Raw genomic sequence first — 20353 nt, forward strand, 5'->3', positions numbered from 1 at the left:
AACCAATATTCAACCTTCTCCCACTTTCGGCCACCGTCTAACGTGCATTGTTCCCTCGGTTTCCAGGCAAAATTTCGCGTGATGGTGGAGGAGAACGCAGCGACGGGCGCCCGGCTTGACGGGGAGCTGGAACGAGCGAGGGGCGAGTGCGCCACGCTTCGAGGCGAGCTGAGGGACGTCCGTGGCGCTTTGCCGGTCGTGTTGAACAATAACAACGGAGCTGGGAACAACAACGGTGGTAACACGAGCAACAACAACGCTGCGAACAATGGCGGCAGCCCTGGACAGGAGGGTGGCGATTCGCAGCAACAACAGTCGCAGGAGGAAGGGAAAAGGCTGAGCGCCGGAAGCAGCCCCGTGGAGAAGAGGAGCTCGGCCAGCGACAAGTCGGCCAGCCCTATCGATAAGAGAACCAGCCCCGTGGATAGGAAGGAGAGGACGAGTCCCATCGATCGACGCGCAAGCCCTATAGGTTTGTCATTTTGCAATTTGAATTTTTCTTATTTCCGATTATTTCTAAGCTGGAAGCTTTTTATATTTTTTATATTGATGAGAGTTCTTTAGAAAAGAGAGGATCAATTTTATAGTTTTATAGTTATATTTGATATTTGAAATTTAAGTTCTTGCTTTTGATTAATGAGAAATTTAGTTTTTGAGTCGATAAAGAAAACTGGTTTTAGATAAAAAGCAAAATCGTATAGGTTTGTTTTGAATTTGGAATTTGAATTCTATTGCTTATGATTGTTAAGAGATTTGAAAGCTAATCTTGTGAATCAACCCTAAATTTCATTAAATATCATTTGAAATTTGTTTTGAGTTCTATTGCTTGTAATTGATGAGAAATTTGATTTTTAAAAAGAGCTTAGCCTTAGATAGCAAGAGAAAGAATAATTCTATAAGTTTGTCATTTAGAATTTGAGTTCTGTTGCCTTTTGAAAAATTTTTATATTGATAAGAACTCTGTGAATAGAAAAAGGAGGATCAATTCTATAGATTTATTATTTGATACTTGAATTCTATTGTTTCTAATTGATGAAAAATTTGGTTTTTGGATCGATAAAGAGAGCTAGTTTTAGATAGAAAAAAGAGGATTAATCTTAAGTTTGTCATTTGATATTTGAGTTATTTTGCTTATGATTGCTAAGAGATTTGAAGCTAATCCTGTGGATCAATCTTAGACTTATCATTTCAAATTTAAGTTCTATTTTTTTTGATTGATAAGAAATTTGATTTTTGGAAAAGAAAACTAATTTTAGAAAGAAGAAGGTTTGTCATTTGAATTTGAGTTCTGTTCTAATTGATGAGAAAATTGATTTTTATAAAGAGAATCCTTAATTCTATAAATTTGTCATTTGGAATTTGAGTTTTATTGCTTATTAATAAAAGATTTCAAAGTTAATTTTGTGAATAGAAAAAAAGAATTAATTTTATAGATTTATCATTTGGAATTTGAGTTTCATTGTTTTTGATTGGTGAGAGATTTTTTATTATATTGGATGAAAGTGAAAGTTATTTGCGCGAGGAAATTTGTGGTTTTGATTGATGTTTTAAAAATGTCAGGTCTGGTTTATTTTTTATTGATATTGAAATGTCACTGTATGTATTTTTAGATATATATATAAGTATTTTTATGAAATTTAACAGTTAATAATATTGAAAAATTAAAAAATTATTATTAATTGAATTATAGATTACATTTTTAAAATTTTACAATATAGATATCAGTCAAATAATTTGGCCATTTTCTATAGAAAAATCAATTTTTCAAAAGTCATCTCGCTTATTAATTTTATTAATCTATGAAAAAAAGAAATAAAATAAGATTCAAGAATTATTAATACATTTTAAAACATTACTGAACATTATATTATTAATAAATGTTTTATCAATATTACAATTATTCATTGTTTATTATAATATTTATTGTATCAAAACTTCAAAAAACAAACTATAAATTATATATAGATTTCAATATAACAAGAAAATATTTGTACGTGTATCAAAGTTTTTCCATAAATGTTGGCGACATACGTAATTCTTTGTTTAAAGTTGTATATAGTATAAGTCAAAAGTAGTGTTCATGCATAGTTCATGGTTAAAACTTTATCTCGATTTCCGGAACATATTGTACTTTCTATATATATCACACAGTTACTTGATGTCATTTTTATGACTACCCATGAGCCACTATTTTCCCGAGAGACTTGGAAACTTGTCTGATCCACTTATTCTAAGGCCAAGAAAGAGATTATAAAATAGATATATAAATATTCAAAATTATTATATTTTCAATTTCTAAATTTGAAAAGAAAAGAATACATATATTATCTACAGAAAATTCATTCATATTTCCAAATTTCTTATCAATTAATCCAAGCATTAAGTTTCAAAAAAACAAAATTCCATATCCAATCATCAATCACGTTAAACTTAATTTATTTCCACAAATACGCATTAATATTAAAAAATAAATTCAATTCACATTTTCATAAACTTCAATATGAAAATAACTATTTAAAAAGATATCATCTCAAAAAATACTAAGAAATCATTACAACTAATAAATCTAAATAAATCTAAATCCATTTTAAAATTATCCAATTTCAATATAATAACTAATATAAATTTCAAAAAATAGGAATATATTTTATCAAAATAAAATACTAAAATACTAAATAAATCATTTAACAAATGTCTATTCTTAGCTACAATCCACAAAACTTCATTATTTACACGAATTATCCAAAATTCCAAGATCATCAAAAACAGAGAATTGTTGAAACGAATTTTCAAGGATCACTGACCAACGAACGCATCCCCAATTTTCCAGAGAAACGAAATGGATCGCCGAGTCGCAGCCCAAGCGAGAAAGCTCGACGGCCGTACGCCCCCGCGCTGGAGAAGACCCGGCTCGGCGGTTCCGGCGGAAGCGTGGACTCCCGTTCCGGAAGCGCGAGCCCCGACCGAGGATCGAGCAACAGGACGTTCTTTCACCGCGGCGCCACCGATCGATCCAGCGTCGAGAGGCTTCGGATATCGACGAATCGCGACTCGCTGCGATCCACCAAGGAGATGAACGACCACGAGAAGGACATCGACAAGGATCTCGTGGACGGCGATGCGAGGGCCGAGGAGGACAATGAACCACCTGGACCAGCCCCGGGCAGCAGACCCTCGTCGCCGGCTAATTCCCTGGGTGGGTAACCCTGCATTTAATTATGGAAACCCTTCCCTTTCAGCCCCTTCGCCCCTTTGTCGATTGTTCCAACGAACGGGCGCGCCACCATTTTCCGACCATTCCGACGGAATTAAACGGAGCTGAACTTGAGATAAACGTCCCACGTTTCTTTCTCCAACGAACGAGTTACGGCCAAGGAAGGGGAAAGGGAGGAGGGCTTTTTCGAGATTCCGTTGGATTCTCTGGGTTATTGAGAACGATATGAGTCCTCGTTGAGCATTGTGATTGAAAAGTTCTTTGAACGCACGTTTCAGGTGTGGAGCTATGCTCGATGATGAATTCTTTTTGTGATTCTTTTTTTTAAAATGTCTCAAACGGGAGATACGAGTTGAGAGTTTCTTTGAGGAGTAAGAAGCTTTCTTGCTTCTCCTTATTGAGAATTTGTTTTCTTTGAATCTTGGCCTGCTCCTTGGGCTGCTTTGCGAATTTTAGGTGTTTCATGTTTGTTTGAAAGCGATCTTTCTTTTATTGGGAATCTGTAATTGTTTTTCTATTTTGAAATCGTGGGAAAAGCTTTTCAAATTTTACAAAATTAAAGAAAACTTTTGCAAACTGGATTGCATCTATAAATATTTATTATATACTATTATATTTATTATATACTATATTATATACTCCTTCAGTTTTTGGAATTTGATATTGTTTTTACGAATTTCTCAATAGCATCATATCGATTAAACCCAAACAAAAGTTTCACAAACTCTCGCACTTTTTAAACCTAAATTCACACGATTAAAATATCGATATTTGATCCAGGAATCGGTGATCCATTGGTAGCGTCGAGATTATCAAACATTCATGGCGGGGGAGGTAGCACCGGTTCGGTGGAATTGGCCAGCACGAGGCGACTACGGCTCGAGAACGAACGTTTGGTAGCTGAGGTAGCGAGATTGAGAAGATTGCTATTCAGCGGAGCGGCACGCGGCGAGGTTGGCTCCGAGGATGCGGCACTCGAGGACGAGGCACGATTTGTTGCTCTTGAAATGGAACTGCAACACGCCAAAGAAGCCCTCCAGGCACTTAAGGCCGATCGCAAGAGGCTCAAGGCTGAAAAGTTCGATCTTCTTAATCAAATGAAAGCACTCTATGGCACCCTCGAGGACAAGGAGCGAGAATTACGGGACTTTATCAGGAACTACGAACAGGTAATACTCCTTCTCTCGTAGAAAAATTGCTTTTGCATGCGTGCAACGCTGTGTTGAGAAACGTGGTGCTTTCATGACGCGTGAAAAAAAAAAATATGAATTTGTTAGATAAATAAATTCGTAGAATCTTATTTTACGTTTTTATATCTGTGCGAGTGAGTTTCTTCTTGTAAATTGATTTTTGAGTAGTTGCTGTTATTTTTAGTTGATGGTTTTGTCTATCATTAAAGGAAAAATCGTTATTCACGTCCAAAATTCATTCATGATTTAATGGAATAATTTTTGTTAATCAAAATAATTTTAAAATAACAAAAAATAATATATTTTTATGATATAATTTTTCGTTGTCTATAATATACAAAAGTGTTTCGTATCATGCAATTCTAAAGAAAATTAAAACGTAATATGAGAAAAGCAACTAATGTCACGTGTATGACGCATAAGAACGTAATTATTTTACCGTCTTCTGTAGAAACGATCCTTTTTCTAATTAACTCAAAAACAATGCTGCTAATCATTCTGTAAATAAAGTTGGTAAATATTAAATTTTTTTAATTTTCCTTGTCTTATGTGGAGAAAGAAAGAGAATTATGAATCATTTGAATATTATATAAAAGGGTTGCAACCTAAAAAAAAACTGGAAAAGACTAGTTTTAATTAATATATCATATTTTGAATTATATTATATGAATTTTATTATTTAAAAACATTTACAATATTCAATTGACGGTAGAAGACAAATTTATCAAAATTATTTTGAATTTTTCATTTTTATATATATATAAGATTAAAAATAGGCAAATGTTTTTGATAAATGTTTTTTTGGAATATATTGGCATAATTGGAAAGCTAAAAATACAAATTTAAAATTTTTTTTAAATTGTAAAATCAATAAAATTGAAAAATATAAAAATATATAAAGAAAATTGTTATTTTTTTAAATATTATATTTCAAAATTTTTTGTATATGATTTACTATAATTTTCTATCCATCAATGTGTTTATAAATATACATATTTATTTATAAAAGAAATATTTATATATATTATATTATAGGATATTTGATGAAGCAGATAAAAAATATGAAGAGTGATTCTAAAAATTACAAATTGATGGTGAAGATGTTGCTAGAAGCTTATTTATTAAATTATAAATGAATTCAATTTTATACTTTATACTTTCAATTTTATATTTTATAGATGCATTGCTCCATTTAGAAGAAAATTAAATTATATTACAATTTAATAAAGAAATTTCAACTAATTTTATTTTATAATTTATTTCTTGCACATCAGCTTTCGTTTAAGCTTTCACTTAATTATTTTCTAGAATCATCTCTTTCTCCAAATATTTTGCATGTCACAAGAATAAAATAACAAAATTGCAATTTTGTCTAATTTGTAATTTTTATTTGTAGGATCATTTAAATAAATTTTTAATAAATTTAAATAATTTAAATTTTTATCAAAAAACATATTTTTTATACTAATCTGGATCATTCATATCTACAATTATTTTTTTTAATATTTTTTATTTTATTTTTTTTTAATATTCTTGGATCTTAAGAAATCTGAAAAAATTCTAAGTTATTTATTGAAATCTTCGTTATAATGAATCATGACAAAAATTCTTTTATTTAGATTTATGATGACATTAAAATTTATTTGATAAATTTTATTGATTTCTTTATATACAGAATATATTTTTATAATTATGCATCAAATAATTAAATAACTTTCTCCAAATAGAAATTGAATTTCATCTTAAATATTTTGCAAATAAATCATTTCAAAAAATAGAATTAATAAAAAAATTAAGAAAGATCATTATTACATATAAAATACATAAAATTTCACTTTTTTGAAGAAAAAATAAAATATCTTAGAAAGGATAAAAAAGATTTGCATATAAAAAGAAATATTTTTAATACAACGGAATACAATCGTTCGTCCAATCCATACAATATTCGAACACAGTTTTATCAACAAAAATCGTCCGAATAAAAACAACATCCTTTCAATTTAAATTCCATTCAATTCAAAAGATCCAAGCTCCCACCGCCTGTAAACTTCGTTAAAAAAAAAAAAAAAAAAAAAAAAAGAAAGTATAATTAAACAGAACTAATAGGATGTTTAACGCTCCAAGTATTTTTTTAAATATCTCGACGCGGCCACGCTATGACCCGACGTTATTAGTCGAAGAGAAAAATAACTCTCTCGAGTTTAACGCGCGCGCACAAAAAAAAAAAGAAAAAAGAAAAAAAAAATTTATTTAACGAATACCCGGTGAAAACGCAATTTCAATTTTCATCCGTGGCCCACGTCAACTTCCGGTTCGCGGGTTGGAAACACGGAAACCGGTACAGCAATTTTGCCTGTTAAATACTTTCATTAAACTCGCTGGAATTTCTCATTTTCCCGACACCGTTATCGTTGCAATGGCGACGACCCGACGCAACGTCGTCGGTCATTCCAATTCCGCCAAATGAACAACCCGCGCCGATTTCCGGCCGTAAATAAACGCGGATCGCCTGGAACGTAGCCATCCTTTTCGGTGTTCCTGTTTTTTTTTTTTCTTCTCAATAATTCTCAAGAATTATTCTCAAGTGGTGGATAATAAAATGGATAGTGGTAAGATCGTTCTTGAGGTCGTGGGTGTGATGGTAATGATATTCGTAATTCTTTGTAAGCAACGTAAGTAGGATTAGAGCCACAAAGAATCAGAACTGATCGCGATTTTTAATATTTTTCCTGTTTTAAAATTTAAAAATGAATTATTAATGAAATTATTAATCGGTTGTCTTTAATTTCCACTATTTATTTTGATTGATGATTCATATGATTTTGCCAAATCTTTTTTTATTTAAGTCAACCGTACAAATAACGTCTTAAATAAATTCAAAAGAATTGAATATCGAAAGATACCGTGAAGAGTACTATCTTCTAATTAAAAAAATGAAAGCCTTACAAAATTTACTATCATTATTCACTAAAGTATTGCAAAAATTTTCATACGAATAGATACTTCTAATTTCTAAAAAAAATTGCTACTGTAAAGAATCATTATGAATTTCGTGAATATTTGAAATTTATATATTTATATTTATACATTTGACATAATTTTTCTTGTTGATAAAAAAATATTCCTTATATTTAAATTCCTCGTATATTGCTTGGATTTGTTCGTGCTCAGTGGCGGCACGTAGCCAACGCTAGCGGCTCGACTAAGATTACACGTAATCAAGCAGTGCTTTTTAATAATTCGTTAAATGAATTTTTTAAAATATTTGCTTAAAATTACTTTAAGAATCTCCAATTCCTATATTTTTGGATCATCCTGTGTATATAATATAATCTATCCAAGTAAGAACGATGAGAATAAGAAAGTACAGAATAAGAAGGAAGTACAAAACAGGCCGTTTAAAGTATTTGGTAAGGAAAATTGAAAATCCCTTCCTTCCTCCTCTCTCTTTTTATCCCTCTTCCTGAGAACGATCTCTTGCATACGGGAAAAAGAGAAGAGAGAAGATTAATAACGGCACGTATCGCGAGATCGACCATATTTAATGTTCCTTTGCAAAAAGCTCGGGGATCTGGAGGCCTGTCGATGAGTTCGAGCGAGAAACGATGAGTTTCGGGTTGGTGGGAGAGAAAGGGAGAAAAAGGATTTTCTTAAGGACACAGCGATGCATCATGCACATGATCCTCTGCAAGGAGAAAGACAAACTTTAATATCCAGTAGCACGTTTTATATCAACGATCGTAAATATGCTTTATAAGCCGAAAGAACATAGTGATGTCGCGTCGTCGTTTCGAAAACAAAACTACGGAAGCCAACGAGACACCAATTTGATTAATTCCTGTGAGAAAATTTGTTGAATAGATTAGTGTAAATCCCTTCTTTCTTCTTAAGATTAATTCTTTGAATTATGGATGACATTCTTATTTTTCTTTCTTATCATATTACATTTTTCTCGATTTATAACAATATCACAATAGACATTTAAAATTTCATCTTTAATTTTCAAATAAAAATATTCGTGCAGAACAATATTTATATATCTCTGCTCTATCAAAGACATCGAGCTTACGTACGAAAGCATAAACCACCATCATTCAAATTCGAATTATTTCAAACAATGAATAGATCTGGAAGCAAATCTGAATTTGTCAATTCTTAAACTCGAAATTTTATTAAGATGGATCCTTCCGTCGATCGATATTCCCAATGAATATACAGAATAAGAAAGAGGTTTGATTGAATAAATCAGGAGAAAAATCAATCCTGTGAGGAATCGTAGAAGGGATCGGTCGCGTTTTAATATTCTCTCTCGATCGCGTTAAACATCGTCGACAAAGAGCCGTAAGACATTTTCCAATGTGTGTTCGTGCCTCTGCATAATAGGACATGAAAGGAAATGCTGGTTGCTTCGAGGTCTTAGAACAGATTCCCCACTCGCCCCCCCCCTCCCCTCCCTGGCCACGGTTCTTCAATTTTCCCCCTCTGTTTTATCCTCTTCCGCGTCTTGTCGCATCGTGCATAATCCACTTCATCAGGAACGAGCAACGACGTGACACCGTTCCGCACGTGGAAATCTTCGTTGTGCTCTTTTATCCGCCAGCCTCATGATGTATACACCATGTTTTTCCCCCGTATTTAAGCGGAATTGATTACTGCGGAGACGGCTTGGTGATAAACGTGCAACATTTGCATAATGAATTAGGAACACGTTTCAGAATGAACGTAAAAATCTCTACGTAGTTTGGAATTGGAACAAGTTATTGAAGATTGATTAAATTTTGCAGTTTCGGATTGAAAGAAATAGATTAATATTTATTTTATAATAGTTTTTGATTACGGATGTAATGAATTAATATAGTGAAGATATGTGAAGAAATTTCTTTAAAGAAAAATTTAATTTAAAGAGAGGAAGATGTAAAGTGTAATGATTGTTTTGTAATTATAAATAATATATTTAAATAAAAAAAATTTATGTGAGATACATGAATAATAGAAATATATTACATGTATTTTTACAAAATATTGGTATTACTAAAAAATTTTCATTGATAAATTTGTATAATTTTATTTGTAAATTGAAAATGCTGCATTATAAAGTGAATAGGAATAATTTAATAATTTAAATTTGCTTGAGTATCTGTCCTGATCTTGCTATAGAGATGCCTCTTAAAATATTTGCAAATATTGATACGTTCAAGCATTTGAAATTATAAATTATCATCAGCAAATAGAATTGATACAAGAAGAAAAATATGAAAAATATATACATAATATTAATAAAAAACAAGTATGTATTTGCATAAAAAGCCATAAGTTTTATGACTTAAATATGAGATTTAAGCCTGTAATTTGAAAGAATATTGAATATCGTAAGTAAAAAGTTATTTTGTTAAAACAACAAAATCATGTAATTTATCTTATATAATAATAATCTTGTTACTAAATTTAAAAAAGGATTTCCGTAATTTTCAGAACAAAAATTTTCAATATAAGTTTCTTATAAATTTTCCTCACAATTAATGACGACAAAAAAAAATATAATCCAGCAATCTTTGTAAAAGTTAAAATAGCAGCGATAGAATGTTTTATAAAAGGCAGTCTTCCAAGGTTCTTCTTACATCATTAAACGTCTACAAGAATTTCGTAGAATCTTGCCAGGGCGGTCATAAACGTGAACTCTTAGAAATGATGTGATTTATATTCGTGTCTGCTAATGTAATTTTCGAAATGGAACTATTATTCAGAAATAGAATGTAGACTATAAAAGATATCCACATATTTTAAACCAATGAATTTTTTTAGCAATTGATCTAAAAATCCAAATTTCTATTTAAAAATCTACAACCAGGAATAGAAGTAATAATAGTAATTTCGAAACAACCTAGATGAGATTTAAAATAATTTTTCGAAAATGAAATAGATTAGTGGATAAAAATAAATATAAATAATTCAATTCACTTTTTTTTTTTTGGCAAATATCACTTATTAAGTTTAAATTATTACGTTGCTAATTATTAAAAAAAAAATAATAATAAATAAAATACACGTATTTTGTACACTTCGAAGCAAAAATCTCATTCTGTTCGTCTGAAAGCAAATTTAAATTGCTTACAACGTAAATTAATAAACAAGCCTCGATCGAGTTAACTTTCGTACTCTGTAATCCGATCTTCCAAAAGTGTTCCACGAATATATTAACATCGTGCATATTGTGACCGTTAAATGGATTAAAATTCGAGATTTCGGGCATACGCGAAACTTTTCGTACTTTCACACGCAAACAATTTTCCACGCGACAGCCGGCAAAGCTGTGTGACCGGCGATGCATCGATAGTTTTTAACTCGAAAATGTTGACCCGCCAACGGGCAACACCTGACCGACCCGTTCGAGTGGCAGTAATCGCGTTGTCCCAAACTTTAACCGATAAACCAGCAGCAACACCTGTTATACGTACCGTGAACTTCCTTGCGCCCGAGGGAGAGATAAGTGGATTAAGTTCTCCGTAGCCGATATCCTAGCGGCTAATAGGTGAAGCTACATGACACCTGTAAATAAGTGACAAGTTGCAGCTGTATCGTGTTACCGTGTTGTCGATCAACCGTGTCGAAAAAAGATTTAGGGGAAATTCTTTGGGAAAAGTTGGTGATTCTCTAAGACGCGTACGAGAGATTGAGTTTTAGGTTAGATTTAACTTTTCAAAATTTTCAAAACGCATAATGAAAAATAAACGAATATAAGGAATCAAGAATAATTAAGGAAACAAATTTTTTGGAATAATTGTGGTTATTGATAATCTGGTAGTTTCGCTAGTTTCAGAAATCTACGTAAAGATGTCACTGTGCTCGATTTAATGATCTAGGGGAAATTGGGAAAAGTCAATTGGGAAGCTAGTATACATAAATTTATATTCAATGCCTTAACAGAATATTAATATAACGAATTTATACTCGTAAACTCATATACTTTGTACTTTCCATTCGTGGTTTATTTAAAAAAGAATATATATTTCATAAACATATCCCACGCACTCGAACCCAATTAATCAAGAAACATCGTAGAACGATTTCGCAGCGACCCCCCCTCGCTATAATTACTCGGCTCAACTTTTAATCATACATTGCGCACTGTTGTTTCCGACTGTTTCAAAGGGACTCTTTGACACTTTGTGCGCGTGCTGCATGCATTGTTAAACGGTGGTGGTTCTCGGGTGGAATTACTGCCCGGATATGGGTCTCTTTGACCGTTGATTACAGCGGATGCGAGAGAACGAGGCGACTTTAGGACGCCTTCAACAGCAAGGAGTCGGCATACCTTCGGAGGAGCGCGAGCGCGAGAGGGAGAGGGAACGCTGGAGCCTTCTGAGGGCTGCGAGGGACGAGGCCGATCGAAGTCTCAGCCTCGCGGCTAGTTTGGCCGACAAAGAGGCCGCCCTTTCGCACGCACACGCGACTATAAAAGAGGTGAGCCCTTTTTTTTCTCTCTCTTCTCCCTCTTTCTTTTCTTGTTTTCTTTCTTTCTTTCTTTCTTTCTTTCTTTCTTTCTTTCTCGAGCTGGCTACGTGTCCCCTACGTGTGTGCATTATTGCGCACCATGGGGAGTCGAGTTGATGAATTTAATCTCTTTTACCGGGTTGTGTGTTCAAGTGTTTTGCAAAGAGAGGTTCGAAAGAGTGAGAAAAAAAAAAAAGAATGGCGATTCCCTCGAGTCAGCAGTAACATTTTTTTCTCATGTTTACGCAATGACTGTCGCTTAGCTTACTTTGGATTATTTGCTCGAATTTCGTTGACTCAGCTTTCGGGTGAAACGGGTCTAAACTGCTAATTCGGCTAAATTTTCAGGGGATTTTTCTTTAAATTGTCTCGTATTTTTTTTTTTCTTTCGTTCTATGCATGATGAAGAAGTATTATTTACGAATGATAACAATTCTATTTATTAGGATGATTTCGATATTGAATAATGATAAAAAAGAAATCGAAATTATTATTATCAACACACTTTTCCTCCCTGAAGCGTCAAAGAAATTTTCCACCGCGTGGAAACTGCTAAAAGTATTTTCCTTTGTTTCTTTCACCGTTAGATTCTCGAATAGTTGAACGAGAAAGGTTAATGTAAATTTACATACACACGCTTCGATTCACGCTTACATCATTGACGATCTATAAAAAAAAAAAAAAACTTTTCACTTTTTCCCATCTGAACGTAAATATTCCTAAAAATTATCGTGTCACTCGACGCGTGAATGATGCTATTTTTATCGAAAGACGATACAGAGACACGGTATCGTAAAAAAAAAAAAAACGATCAGACGGGGGGAGAGAAAGATTGGACCAGCAACGATTGATGTTAATATTATTACGTGCAGTTAGGTAAGAAGCATCTCTTCACCCTCGCATGCAATTAAACGAGGGGTGAGCCCGCTTTGAGGCTCCTGAAATTGTTCTTCACGCTGTGCATAAACGGTCTGACGAGTAACGAGTTTAAAACTGATGGCTCGAGGGATGGCTATGTCGACTGAAAGTCACGCACGAGCCGAAAATTTCTAGTTTAGAGTTTCGGTTTAACTATACCGCGATCGATACGATGATGATGGTAAATTGAACCGAGCAAAAGTCAAATTGGATGGAATTATTTACAATTATATCAAATCAGATTTATTTATATTTATATAATGTGTAAATTCGAAAATAATTTTTTTCATTATTATATCCATTTTACAACAAGTTAAATAATAAACTTATAAATTATTAAGTTATAATTGTATTTTGGATTTGTTTAAATTTTTAACTTTGTTCTATGAAAAGATATTTCATAGAAAAGTATGTATGATGAAAAAGGAAATATATAAATTTTTAATACATTAATAAATTTAGATTGTCATTTCGTATAAATGATTACTTGAGAATATATTTCAACTTTTAAAACGATATTCTTTTTTATTAAAATATCTCTTAAATTAATAATCTTTCTTTAATAATTCTTTAATTTTCTCTAATTTTATAATTTAATAACAACCTGTATTTAAAAAAATACGCGTTTCTGTTTAATAAAAGTATAAAAACTCTTGGATGAAATATTTTTCCATACAACAAATAATTAAATTATTACCATATGAATACATATTGGTAATAAATTTCCAAGAATTTTACATTGCACAAAAATATCTTTTCCCTCGTTCAATTTCCACACAGATCCATAGATCCATCCCAAGAATTGTTTAATATTGTCTTAAACACTTCTTTAATTTTCTTTATTATTTAACTATTTAACAACAAACTGTATTTAAAAAAATACGCGATTCTTAAATACGCGTTTAATAAAAGCATAAAAACTCTTGGATGAAATATTTTTCCATAAACAATAAATAATTAAATTATTACCATATGAATACATATTGGTAATAAATTCCCAAGAATTTTACATTGCACAAAAATATCTTTTCCCTCGTTCAATTTCCACACAGATCCATAGATTCATCCCAAGAATTGTTTAATATTGTCTCAAACACTTCTTTAATTTTCTTTATTATTTAACTATTTAACAACAACTTGTATTTAAAAAAATACACGACTCTTAATAAAAGCATAAAAACTCTTGGATAAAATATTTTTCCATATAACAAATAATTAAATTATTACCATATCAATACATATTGGTAATAAATTCCCAAGAATTTTACATTCCACAAAAATATCTTTTCTTCGTTCAATTTACACACAGATCTATAGATTCATCCCAAGAATTGTCTAATATTGTCTCAAACACTTCTTTAATTTTCTCTAATTTTATAATTATTTAACTATTTAATAACCTGTATTTAAAAAAATACGTGATTCTGTTTAATAAAAGCATAAAAACTCTTGGATGAAATATTTTTCCATAAACAACAAATAATTAAATTATTACCAAATGAATACATATTGGTAATAAATTCCCAAGAATTTTACATTCCACAAAAATATCTTTTCCCTCGTTCAATTTCCTCACAGATCCATCCCAAGAATTGTCTAACATTGTCTCGAACACTGTCACGTACAGTTGCAGCGTCAATTGGCGGAAAGAGGTGGTGGAGGTGGTATCTGCTTGAGCGACCAGGAATCCTTGGTCTCGTTCCCGAGGGGCAGCGTGAATGGGGCCGCGACACCGGGCGCAGGAAGCAGCAGCGGCGGCGGTGGCTGTGGTATCATCCCTCATATGAATTCTCAACCGCCATTAGGCAGCACAGAGCTAGGAGTGACCGTTGGGAACGTCGGCAATGCGGCAGGTGCTGGCTCTTCCGGCGGGCAGGCGGGCGATCGAGGAAGTTGCAGCGCGGATAGCGGGGTTCGTGGATCCAGCGACAGGGAGAGCGGTGGCGCGACCAGCGTGGGTGGGAATCTTTCCGATTCTACCACGGATGGTAAGGCATTATTACATCTTTGTTTCGCGTTGCGTCGTTAATTTCCTGTCCTGTGCATACTGTTTCAATATCCATTTCATTATATCATTTCATTATATAAAATTGAAGATTAGAAGTTTTAAATTAACTCTTAACTAGATCGTATCCTTTATTAATTCCAAGATTTTATTATTGAAATAAAAAATTATAGTATTTTTGATATACAAGGCTTGAAAAATGGGGTCATTTATCACTTGATAATTATAATTCAACAATTTAATTAATTAATGCGAAACGCATCGACGAGACTCGTTAAGAATCATATTTTTATATGATTTCCGGATTATTCATCAAGAATCTCGGCCATTGTGATCCACCCTCTTCCTCGAGGAAATGAGGTAGCATTCCTGCCGGCTAAGCTATCTCGCGTATAATACAATCGCCATTATTATTCATCAGAGTGTCGAGCGGTTGGATCACGATGATTTCTTGCGCTTAAGGTGCAACGGTCGGCGAGATTAATCGTCTTGTTAAAGCGCATTACGGCGCATCCGTCGATCCGCCGAGGAGGAAGGGGGGAAGGGAAAGAGAGAGAAGAGAAGGGCAAGTTCCATCAGCCACGAATGCTAATCGAAGGTGGCCGGTTAATCGAGTGCATTTACTTCGTATATTATTCAACCAATCCTCGTGGCTGTGCATTAAAGCACGCGATTGATCGATTTGGTTTAGAACAAACTCACAGTACGTGCTGTGATTCTGATGCATGTGCACGGATCCTGAATTAGACGTTACACAAAATATTTAATCCCAATCCGTCCGTAAATCTTTCCGTGTTTGTCGATAGATCAGAGCGGATATATATATATATATATATATATATTTGATAAATAAAAATCTTCTTTCTTTTTTATTTTTATAATTTACACTTTATGATGTGATTTTTTGTTTAACATTTAATTTTTTTTTTAATAACTTTAATAACTTTTGTTTATACGATATCTTATAGATATTATATATAAATTTTATTGTGTTTTACGAAAATATCGACGATTTTCAATATTTTTGTATAATTTTATTTTAACTGATTTATATATATGAGTGAAATTAAATAATATTTTTTAATCCAACGTTTTTCAATTAAATTCTGAAACAAGGAAGTAATAAAAGAATTTATAGATATTGTAACTCTCATTATTCTTTTATTATAGATTTAAAATAAAAAAATTTTTAAGTTTTAATTTGAAAATATTATTAAAATTATGTTTTTATATAATTTTGATATATTTCATTGAATTTTTACCAAACTTTGTAAACTTATTTTTTAAAAATTGATATTTCTATACTTGAAAAATATTTTTTTGCATGTTATATTATAAAGATCAAGGAAAATAAACTTATCATAATTTTTTCTTGTGTATATCTGTATTGATATAAAATTTCAAAAATACTCTTCGTTGTACAATTAATTAATAATCGTTTAAGCTCAATCGATATATTATTTAACAGAAAGTGAAATATTAATTATATTATTATTAATGCATTGTTATAATTGTTACAAATCATTGACATAGATTTTTTGATATTTTTAAATTTCTGTGTCTGACAAAAAGATTTATTTGTTAACTTTTTTATATCAAAACATAGCTTTGACATAGCTTTGATGACAAATAATTATTTTTCTCACCAGTGAAAAATACCTTTGAAAAATTAATTTTAATAAATTCTCTGCACAAAATTATTTTGATCAAATTATTACACATTTGAATGATATTTATTAAAAATTGCAAGGTATATGCACTCACTACAGTCGAAATATGCAACATAAAAAACAAACAAAAAAAGCAATTTTAAGAGATCATTCTCTAAAATCTTAACAAATTTATTTCAAATTTTCTTAACCAGTTTAGAAACAATCTATTTAATCTCGTCTATTTATCCAATACATAATCCATTTATTCTAATTTCTCATCCAATCTTAGTTTAGATTTTAGACGACGAATCGTTTTCTATTCGGGTTCAAAAAACAATAGGGATGTTAATGAACAGAGATTTTAGAAAGTTTAAATCCTCTCCAATTTTCCCTTTTTACACTCCATGTACCAGAAGAATAAAAATACAGAGAAAATACGGAGAAGTGATGTCGATCTCGAACGCAATACTTTTTTTTTTTTTTACTTATATATTTCCGCGCAGGCACACCGACAATTACGGTCGAGGGAAGCGGCCTCGACATGGACAGCATCTCCGTGGTTTCCTCCATTGCACCATCCCACATATACCAGTGTAAGTGTCCAAAACATAAATCGTTGATCGTCGTCTCCTATCCGTATCTTCATCGTCGTCCTCCTTTTATTTCTCTCTCTCTCTTTCTCTCTCTCTTTTTGTATTTTTTCTTTCTTTCTTTCTTTCTTTTCCCTTTGAACCTTTTGAAGAATTCCTTTGCTTCTCTTTTCTCTCTTCTTCTCAGTGTTTCTCCTCTTGTCTATTAATACTAAATATCTAGTATCCTGCAAACTGTGTTTCTTTCTTTCTTCTTCTTCTTCTTCTTCTTTTTCTCGATTATTTATTCGGCTCTGTTTTTTTACGATTTGAATGTACGCTTCTTCCTTGAAACGATCTTTTGAAATTTGTGTTAGGGAGCAGGATTGAATACGAGATGGATTTGAATATTGAGGAAAATTAGATTTGATTTCTTTTAATTAAGAGAATTTCAGTACTTCAGAGAGTTCGAAAATATATAAAATTCATTGTAAAAGAGAAACTACAACAAATATGAGTATTAAAAAGAATTTAATTAATTTTAATTAATTTAATTTACTGTACTAAAGATTTTAAAAACATGAATAACAATTTCATGAAAAATTGTATTATAAAAAGGAAAATTATTGTCGATTATTTAAAATAACTTCCACGAAGAGAATTGCAAAATTCTTTAAAGCAGTAATTTTGCAATTCATGGTACGTATATATGTGTATGCATAATCATAGATTCTTTGAAAGTAATGGTCATTGATCGTAAGAATTGCAATCTCTGTCGCTCGTTTATTTATCCATTCAATCCGGCAAACAATTAATATTAAAGGTCCATTATGTCGTGGTTTCGCTCTAACAATCGGTTAATTGTGCGTTGTGTGATGCGATGCATGCGCATGCACATTGGAACAGTCAGAAATATTTCATAATATCCGGATATTATACTACACGCTGGCCAAGAATGTTCATTGCAAAATCAAAATTGCAACGCGATATCGTTAACAGTATATATATATATATATATTTATACATATACATTTATATTTTCCACTTATATTTAATGGTGGAAAATTAGGCTCGCTTTCCGCTGATTCGATTACAATTTAGTTTCATTTCACTCCGTTTCCTGAAACTCCTCCTCTAAACTTTCATCGTAATCTCATCAAAGACCCTTCGTCCTGCCTCGACGAACATCTAAGCTCTGAAAACGGTCTGCCTCGACGATGAAGCGAGATACCAACGAAATTTTCACTCTGCTTCTGCGTGCAGAAATATTGTACAATATTCTCGGTACGCTGTGTGTTCTTTACGTTGCATCGAATGTTGTCAAGTGCATACGAAAGGAAAATTCGTGGGAAAGTTGCTACAAGTATGCCTGTTAATTCTCATTGTCTGAGTGATGGCTGAGTCATTTTTGATCGTTAAATTTCGAAGGATTAAAGTAATGATTTTCATGTCAGAAGAAATTGAAAAAAAAATAAGGATGAAGAGATAAGAAGAAAGATTTAATAATTTTGTTTCGAGAGGATATTTTTTTTTTCCACTTTCTGCTAATATTCGAGAAACAGAGACAAAATATAATTCAAAGATTTGGAAGTCTTTAACCTTTCTAATCTGATTTATATTTTATCTTTATTCTTCAAGTTTTAAAAAAAGGTGGTGTCTTAAAATAATCGTTTTCACGATTGAATAATATATTGAATCTATAATTAAGTGATCCAAATATAATAATACAAAATTAATATATATTTGAGACACTTTTCAAATCGATAGTAAAAACAAAAGTATCAGAATACAAAAATTGAGGTTTATTAATTAATTTATTAATTAAGCAATTTGCTTTAAATGAAGAGGGAACGAGATAGAGTGCGAGAGAGACAGAAAGATCTCGTTCTATCTCAGCCTCTCTCTAATTGCTTATAATTTAATAAATGAACCTCTACCAACTTTTGCGTTTATTTTGGCTTTTAGACTCGTTCCTCCACAAGTATATGGATCCTCACAGATACATTAAAATTCTGTACATTCACATTAACATTATCATGTTAAAATAAATAGCAATATTCTTATATTCAAATATATATGAATATATATCTCGTCTATATTCAAAGAAAGGAATTCATCAAGATGAAATTTAATCTATTGCTTTATATATATATCGTTGATATTATATTTTTTAGCAGCTACAACGCCAAAGGATTGCAGCCCAACGTTGTCGCCTCTCAACGCTTTCTCGAGGTCTATGGACAATTCCTCGTTATCGCGATCGGTGGAACAGTTGTCAAGCCCGTTGGAATCAGAGCCGAGGAGAAACAAGCAAAACACACCTGTCGCGGCACCTGCCGCCCATTCACGCTCCTCTGCCACTCGTGGAGGCACTTGGGGCTCTATTTCGAGGTGAGTGACTGCATTTGCCATAATGCATCGGTTCGACGGGATTAACATATCTTCCCAACCATGTCAATCATCTTTGAATTTACACGAATTAATTCGCGATTTTATCCGTTTAATAAGGAAATTATTTTTAAAAAGAATAAAATAATTGTAACCAGTCTATTAATAAATTAAACGGTTTCATTATCATTTTAACAATCTCTTTTAAATTATCCATTAAAATTTTACTAAGAAGCATTTCTCAATTCTCTAATAGACCAGTTATATAAGACTCGTTCCAAACATAATTTACAATTTCTCTAAATTATTATCACGTTAAGAAAAACCTTCTGTTCTAATTTTATCTTCTCGAGGATTCATTATACATAGACGAATATTAGTGCTTTCACAGAAGTGTATAGCATCTTCTTAGCTCAAGGACAGTTTCTTCGTCTCGATTTTCAGAGTGTTCGCACGTACGCGGCATCGAAAGGCAGCGAACAACTCGAGCGGCGGAAGCGGAAGTAACGAGGGCTCTGACGGCTTCGACCCCTACAGATCATGGTCACCGCTCACGGAGGAAGGCTACGCGGAGAAGCTTCGTTTGCTCAGAGAAGCCGCATCCGTGCCCATGGAACGATGGAGGGCACCGACTGTGTTGGCTTGGTTAGAGGTTGCCCTTGGTATGCCACAGTATGGCCCGCGATGCGCTGAAAACGTTAAATCTGGCAAGGTGAGTGGGCTCTCAGAGCAATGAAAAATTGATTGCAATTCTGTAAATCGAACGAGACATTTCTTGCGTCCTGAATAAAAAAGATATAAGTAAGATATGCTCTGTTGCTCCAAGAATAACGTGTTTGTAATTGAAAATCAATAAAACTTTTGGAGTTTATTATAAATTTTATAATATTATAATATATTATATAATATTAATAATATAATATTAT

General features: G+C 32.2%; 1 protein-coding gene across 21 annotated transcripts in view; it reads left to right on the plus strand.

The window, feature by feature from the left end:
* Window positions 1-20353, plus strand: part of LOC409711 (kazrin) — a 162383-nt gene that overhangs the window by 129001 nt on the left and 13029 nt on the right. For 13 of the 21 annotated variants that reach the window (XR_003306017.1, XR_003306018.1, XM_026444916.1 and 10 more), the window contains 8 exons: window positions 67-472; window positions 2831-3196; window positions 3995-4383; window positions 11659-11865; window positions 14441-14801; window positions 16974-17063; window positions 19214-19430; window positions 19851-20139. Coding sequence is in view for 19 of the 21 variants with exons in the window: in XM_026444916.1 (XP_026300701.1) it covers window positions 67-472; window positions 2831-3196; window positions 3995-4383; window positions 11659-11865; window positions 14441-14801; window positions 16974-17063; window positions 19214-19430; window positions 19851-20139 (2325 nt within the window). In the remaining 2 variants the exon portion in view is untranslated. The remainder of the gene's footprint in view (window positions 1-66; window positions 473-2830; window positions 3197-3994; window positions 4384-11658; window positions 11866-14440; window positions 14802-16973; window positions 17064-19213; window positions 19431-19850; window positions 20140-20353) is intronic. The other 8 variants (XM_026444913.1, XM_016916338.2, XM_026444915.1 and 5 more) reach the window with 6 other exon arrangements.

Source organism: Apis mellifera, linkage group LG14 (assembly GCF_003254395.2).
Source record: "Apis mellifera strain DH4 linkage group LG14, Amel_HAv3.1, whole genome shotgun sequence".
Classification (NCBI taxonomy): Eukaryota; Metazoa; Arthropoda; class Insecta; order Hymenoptera; family Apidae; genus Apis; species Apis mellifera.